General features: G+C 51.3%; 1 protein-coding gene across 1 annotated transcript in view; it reads left to right on the top strand.

Moving 5' to 3' along the window:
* gabbr1b (gamma-aminobutyric acid (GABA) B receptor, 1b) overlaps window positions 1–7,551 on the top strand; it is a 52,437-nt gene that overhangs the window by 33,011 nt on the left and 11,875 nt on the right. The window contains exons 8-10 of the mRNA XM_048616724.1: window positions 2,407–2,514; window positions 3,795–3,888; window positions 6,481–6,608. Coding sequence (XP_048472681.1) covers window positions 2,407–2,514; window positions 3,795–3,888; window positions 6,481–6,608 — 330 coding nt within the window. The remainder of the gene's footprint in view (window positions 1–2,406; window positions 2,515–3,794; window positions 3,889–6,480; window positions 6,609–7,551) is intronic.

Here is a 7,551-nt window from a genome sequence, read left to right as displayed (position 1 = left end):
GGGGAGGGGGTGTGAGGGACGAGTTACGGGAAATGCGGGAGACATAGTCGAGGGCGTTCTCGACCACTTGGGGTGGGAAGTTACGGTCCTTGAAAAATGAGGGCATTTGAGATGTACGGAAGTGGAATGCCTCATCCTGGGAGCAGATGCAGCGGAGGCGAAGGAATTGGGAATAGGGGATGGCATTTTTGCAGGAAGGTGGGTGGGAGGAGGTGTATCCTAGGTAGCTGTGGGAGTTGGTAGTCTTGAAATGGATATCGGTTTCGAGGTGTTTGCCAGAGATGGAAACAGAGAGGTCCAGGAAGGAGAGAGAAGTGTTAGAGATGGTCCAGGTGAACTTAAGGTTGGGGTGGAAGGTGTTGGTGAAGTGGATGAACTGTTCGAGCTCCTCGTGGGAGCACGAGGCGGCGCCGATACAGTCATCAATGTAACGGAGGAAGAGGTGGGGTTTAGGGCCGGTGTAGGTACGGAAGAGGGATTGTTCCACGTAACCTACGAAGAGGCAGGCATAGCTTGGGCCCATGCGGGTACCCATGGCCACCCCCTTTGTCTGTAGGAAGTGGGAATTGGGATGGACAGGTTAATGTTTTTGGGCACAGAGGAAATGGAAGGTATAATGGGAAGGTAGAAATGGGGTATAAAACCAGCCCTGGAAGATCATTGAGCATACCCCAGCTCTTACCTTCTTGTTGTGTCAGGATGTGCTGATTTTTCTTTTTAAATATTATCACGCTTCTTCCCTTAGAGAATTGCGATAGGGCTGGGAGACTGCTTAAATGTGAGCTTCCCCATCCATTTCTAACCTCCGATAATTGACAATGGTGTTCATTCGACCCTTAATTCCAACCTTTGACTGAATTTCAAATGCCCACCATCTGCCACGGTGGGATCCGAAGCCATCTCCCTACAGCATTAACCTGGATCTCTGGATTAGCAGCCAATCGACTCCGCCGCCCCCCACCCCCACGGTCAGTGCCGGAGACTGGAACCTCTCTCCAAACTTTTCACCCAGTGTCAACATCAAACCAACCCGGGTCAGAAACAACTTGCCTTTGAGTAACAGCCTCCCTCATCCCTTCCCTGCTGTTCCCACCACCCCCCCACAAACCTCTCCCCCTCAATCCCTCCACCACCACCTCTATTTACCCCAACGGGCTGCTCTACGAACCCATCTCAGACCCAGGGAGCCCAGTCGACTTTTGACCCCCGCCCTTTACCCTGTTAGCTCTGACCCAGGAATGACCTTCAATACCATCCCCAATCCCAAGTCCACCTTTCCCAAATCGCCATCGTGTAACATCTTTATCACCAGTCCTTACTCACCACCGTCTGGCTTTCTATCTCTCTCTCTCTCTCTGTCTCAGGGTAAGGCTGAGTTAACCAAAGATTGACTGTGGATTAGAAAAAAACACACCCACAGACAGGGGTGTATTAACTCACTCAGAGCCAGAAACAGGTATGGGTGGAGGTGTCGGAGGCTGGGAGATGGAATGAGGGGGTGTAGGGTGGTGATACTTCGTCACAAGGGAATTGAGGATTGGCATGTTTCCTCTCTCTGACCAAACCCATCTCGCTTCCCAAGGGCTTGGGTACTTCAACACAATTTGGGATGGTTTGGGACCTGAGCGAGAGAGGATTCACTCCTCAAGGCTGCGTGTGAACGAAGAACTGTTTGGCTCATTGCTGGAATGTATAGAAATGAATCTACCGGCCACAGGAACATGAGTAATGGGAGTTCTCCCCCTGACTACTAGTATCCAGTGCTGTTCAGTCAGCACTGCACATGATCCAGACAACATACCCTCACCTGGGTATCTTTGAGCACAGCAACATTTACTACCCCCACCCTGTCCCATGAGGAAGAGGGGTGGGTGGAAGGACAGTGTTTAATCCACTGTCCCATCCAGTCCCAGAGGGAGGGGTGTGGGGAAAGGACAGTGTCTGACTCACTGTCCCACCCAGTCCCAGAGGGAGGGAGGGGGGGGTAAGGACGGCGTCTGACCCACTGTCCCACCCAGTCCCAGAGGGAGGAGGGGAAAAGGACAGTGTCTGACCCACTGCCCCACCCAGTCCCAGAGGGAGTGGGGGGAAAGGACAGTGTCTGACCCACTGTCCCACCCAGTCCCAGAGGGAGGGAGTGGGGGGGAAGGACAGTGTCTGACCCACTGTCCCACCCAGTCCCAGAGGGAGTGGGGGCAAGGACAGTGTTGGATCCACTGTCCCACCCAGTCCCAGGATAGGGAGGTGGATAGTATTTTTCCTCAGTATCTAATTGAGATGGTTTTTGTTTTGTAACTGATATCATGGTCCCTTCAGCCTATGATTATCCATTCTGCCTGTGACTGGATGTGCTGGGGGACCAGTCTGTCTGAATGTAACCTTGTCGTGTTCTGCTGTCCCCTGCAGCACCTGGAGCCCTGGAAACTGTACGCCACGGTCGGTGTATTGCTCATTATTGACGTCCTCACGCTGGCAGTCTGGCAAATCGTTGACCCGCTTCACCGCACCATCGAGGTGAGGGACTGCAGCATAGGAGGCTGAGGGATGACGCTATAGAGGTTTGTACAATCATGAGGGGCATAGACAAGGTGAGTGGCAGGTGTTATTCCCCTCGGGTGGGGGATTTTCAAGACTAGGGGGCATATTTTTAAGGTGAGAGGAGAAAGATTTCAAAAAGAAATGATTGGCAATTTCTTTTTAACACAGAGTGGTTCAGGTGTGGAATGAACTTCCAGAGAAAGTGATGGATGTGGGTACAGTTACAACATGAAAAAGACATTTGGACAGGGACATGGATAGGAACGGTTTGGAAAGATATGGGCCAAGCGCAGGTGGGTGGGACTAGTTTAGTTTGGGGTGATGGTCAGCATGGATGAGTTGGACCGAAGGGTCTGTTTCCGTGCTATATGCTCTATGACTGGCCTCCACTGTTTCCTCATCGAAACCAGATGGGATTGTGAACTCCTCTGTGAGACCAGCACAGAATGCTCTCCTCGTCTGACTAGAGAGGCCTTTGACCTGTGAAGGAAATGGAAATGGAATGAGCAATGCTGTGGATTTAATGGCCCGACAGACGTTCAAAATTAAGGAGAGTGGGGGAACAAGAGTCTGAGTGGGGAGAAATTGGGGAGAGACTCTGGTAAAGAGGGAGCAGGGCTCGAGTGTGGAAATAGGGTCCAAATGAGAGGGGGAATAGCGTCCAAATGTGGACCAGGGTGTTGCTAGCTAGGTCTGAGTGGGGAACAGGGTCTGAATGAATGGGGAATGGGGGCAGGAAAGAGTGGAAGAGGGGCTATTGGGAAGCTGCCTCTGCATTGGCGAGAGGAGCAGGCTCCCCAGTGGGTAACAGGCCCTAAGTGTGAAGTAGGGTAAATAGTGGTTGGGGTGGTGGGGCGTGGAGGAGGATGGGGGTGGTGAGAAGAGCAGAGTTTGAGAGTGGATGGGATACCAAGATCCCGGGGGGGAGGTGTGGGAGGGTTCTAGTTGTGGGGGAGGAAGCGAAGGCGGGCAAACTGATGAGAGTTGGGGGGCAACTTGGGGAAGAAGAGGGATCCATGCGGAAATGGGGACGGTGTGGATGTGGGAGGGGAGCAGGTCAGATTCGGGGGTTTGGCCAGGGGCAGGTGGATGGATGTTAATGGCATGTTCTTGTGCCTGGGTAAGGGTATTTGAAGGATAATGTATGCAGCCAGGATTTTGAGGAGGAAGGGTGAAGGAAGAGTCTGAGCTGACAGTAATGAATATGCAGCGAGACAGAGAGAGCCTGTGACCTTTCTATTCCGCTCTGTCCCCAGGAGTTCTCGAAGGAGGCCCCAGCAGGGGACCAGGGTGTCCTGATCCTGCCGCAGCTCGAGCACTGCAGCTCCGACAAGATGAACACGTGGCTCGGTATGTTTGCAACAACCCCCAACCCCCTTCAGAAGTCAGAAACCCGACTGGGGAATGGGCCGTGTGACTTTGGGTCAGAATCACAGTCCAGGCAGCACTGACAAGCTCATTGTCCGGAGTGACTTCCTCGTCATCTTCTGTCAGCTTCTTCCACTTTACTCGGAGTCACCACCCCCACTGGTTGCTCCCCAAAATCTTTACTCTTTCATAAACTGGACCTAATTCGGGTCTTTGACACTTGCATATTGGAAGGACAGGACGCTTCTCCCTTATCAGTCCTGGTGGGTTAGCTCAGTGTGATCCCATGACTGTGCTGAGTCATCTGGTCTCATTTTTGTTTAACAGGCTGATGTCCATGTGTTGAATTACTCAGCAAAAGACTTATGAAGGGTTTTATTATAAACCTATAGTTTAGCACAAACCACCTTTCCCTTCTGAACACGTTCCCGTTCCAGAATCCAACTCTCCAATGGGGAAAAAGTCGGTTTTTGAAAAAGCACCTCCAAATCACCCAATCAACCCAATTAAAACAAGCAACAACTTACAGATACTGCCCGCAGGGGTGGTACTGTAACAATAATGTAAAAGGAAGGATAGGGAAGCAAGTCAATACAGTGTCGGAAGGGAAGATGATGCACACCAGCTCCTATGGTGTTCCCCTCTCTCTAAATGCCTGTCAGTGGTCACTGCCAACCCAGCTACTTCTGTTGTAGATTTTTTTTAATCAACGTGGTCAGAGATGTTATGGCACACCCATGGAACAGATAGGGCTGGAACCCAGGCTTTCTGACTCAAAGGCAGGGACACAACCACTACATCCCAGCTCGTTGTTTGTCTACCCACCAGCAAATTTGAACGCAGGTCCCCTGGCTGAGAGGCAAGGATACCACCACTGCATTGCAAGAGGGCCCTCCACTCGGCCCCACTTTTTTTTTCAACCTATTTTTTTGGAATCACCCTGTTCAGAGATATAATTGCACACCTCTCGGTCCAGGGGGAGGGACACTAATGCTGCGCCACAAGAGGGTCAATTAATGAGGGCCACGATCGGCAGGATTTGAACCTAGCGGGGACAACCCCCAGTGGATTTCTAGCCTTGGCCATGACTACATGCATCAGTCAGTGTTACCACCCAACCCCTTCTCTTTGAAGAAAACCCGCAGCAAAATCACCCCTGTCACCGGTTAAACTAACAGATTACAGGTGCTACAATATGGTACGGTCGGAGGAGAGAGGGGGTACTAAATCAGATTGGAGCTGAAGGCAGAAATAATGCCCTCCAGCAGCCCCCCCACCCCCAACACTATGGTGCCCACCCGTCAGTTTAAACACCTCGAGTGTGGGGTTCTCGGGTTGCCTGGTTGGCCCTAGGTGCTTTTGTGCCACAGTGGTGGTAGTGTCCCTACCTCTGAGCAAGGAAACCTGGGTTCGAGTCCCACCTGCTCCAGAGGTGTTTGTGTGTGTCTGTGTCTGTGTCTGTGTGTGTGTCTCTGTGTGTGTGTGTGTCTGTGTCAGTGTGTGTGTCTGCGTCAGTGTGTGTCTGTGTGTCTGTCGGTGTGCGTCTGTCTGTGTCTGTGTGTGTGTCTCTGTCTGTGTGTGTCTCTCTGTCTGTGTGTGTGTCTGTGTCTGTGTGTGTGTCTCTGTCTGTGTGTGTGTCTCTGTCTGTGTGTGTGTGTGTATACATGCGTGTCATGTCATCCCCAAACAGGTTGATCAGAAAATACCTTCCAGCTCGGCCCTGCCAGGGATCTACACTTCCAACTTTGATGCAGTTGTTGTTGGGGGGGGTGGTTGTTGGTTGGGTGGCTAGTCTTTCCCTGCCCAAGCTAGTGGTGTGGATGATGTTGAAGCATCAGCCCAGGCCCCAACCCTGAACGTTACCCTGGTGTGGGGTACATGCGTGTCCCAAGTTCTGGCTGAAGGCAAAATCTGACTTGGCTGCAAAGCCATGCTGGATGGCTGCCTTGATTTTCTTTTTTTAATCTACTCTCGACTGAATTCGCCAACGTCAGTTGTGAAATTCTACCCAAATCCCAGTTAGAATGAAAGCCTCGATGGGCTGCCCTTTGTGGTTAAGGACGTGTGTCCCTGGGAGAGTCAGCAAAATTCAGGAGCGGTGTAAAAGGAGGCTAAGAAAGGCGAATATAGAAACGGCCCCTGCTGCTATCGCTGTTTATCTTTTACTCTGTGGGCAACTACTGCCTAAGGAGATGGGGCACAGACACAAAATCTCAGCACCACCCTGAGCTTTCCTCAGGCCTCATCTGAAACCTTTGAGGGCTTACTGATCACGGTCGATCGCTGTGCTCAGTCGTTCCATGACTGCTGTTTGAGGTACAAGACAAATTAGTCAGACCCTTGTCTTTCCCTATCCGTCTGCTCCCCCCACCGTCCCTTGAAGGTCAGACTGCCTGCTTCTCCCACTGACAGTCATCCCGGTCACCATGTCCAATAGCTGAGCTCTCTCGGTCAGGAGATGAGAATTTGCTTTATAAACATACTGCAAAAAGTGTTGTGAATCAGACCTGTTTGTTTGACCTGCCAGCTCCTATGCTGCCTCTACTGATGTTCTTCTCTTCCCACCCCCATCAGGAATTGTCTATGGATATAAGGGCCTGTTGCTCCTCCTGGGGATATTCCTGGCCTACGAGACGAAGAGCATTTCCACGGAGAAGATCAATGACCACCGGGCAGTGGGGATGGCCATTTACAACGTCGCCGTAAGCAGTGTCTGGAAATCCTTCTCTTTGAGGGGTGGCACGGTGGCTCAGTGGGTTAGCGCTGCTGCCTCACAGCACCAGGGTCCTGGGTTCAATTCCAGACTTGAGTAACTGCCTGTGTGGAGTTTGCACATTTCCCTCTGGTTTCCTCCAAAAATGTGCAGGTTAGGGTGGATTGGCCATGCTAAATTGCCTGCAGTGTTCAGGGATGTGTAGTTTAGGTGTGTTATAGGGGGATGGGTTTGAATGTGAGGGTCAGTATGGACTTGTTGGGCCAAAGGATCTGTTTCCACACTGTAGCGATTCTATGCTTAACTCACTTTTGCTCTGAGGCTCGATGCAGAGCCTCCCCTCCCGTGCCTCGGTCCCCCTCCTTTAAGTCCCGGCCTAACAATCTAACGCCTCCACCCCGGCCTCTGACCTCACGTGGCACAATGCCCCCGTTTCTGACTGATGATACTCCGATAGAATGGGTGTCATTGTCAATCAGGATGCTGTCTTCTGGTTAGCTTGCTGGACGAGATGGACACATTATATTCCAGAAAACCGTTCAATGAAACAGATAGCTGCAGGCAAAATTTACACACTCTTCAGGAGAATTTATTTCCACGTAATCTGCAGATTACTTCCTAAACACAGCAAGCACAACTCCAGCCTGTGTCTATTCACTGAGACACAGGCAAAGCCCTAGACTACCCACCCGACTCCCTACACATAGTGAAACACCGTTCACAACCCAAAAGCCTGGACTAATGATGTAAATGTCAGCAACGCCAATGACAGCAACCTCTCCCTGAGCAAAGGGATAACTCCCAAGTACCCATTATTCTATATATAAACCATCCGAACCCCTCGATTGGATTCCAGTCTGTAACTCACTCCCGGGTATCCATTATTCTATATATAAACCATCCGAACCCCTCGATTAGATTCCAGTCTGTAA

Source organism: Rhincodon typus, chromosome 35 (assembly GCF_021869965.1).
Source record: "Rhincodon typus isolate 14 chromosome 35, sRhiTyp1.1, whole genome shotgun sequence".
NCBI lineage: Eukaryota > Metazoa > Chordata > Chondrichthyes > Orectolobiformes > Rhincodontidae > Rhincodon > Rhincodon typus.
The sequence above is the reverse complement of the archived record's forward strand: the minus strand, read 5'-3'. Positions and strand labels throughout refer to the sequence as shown.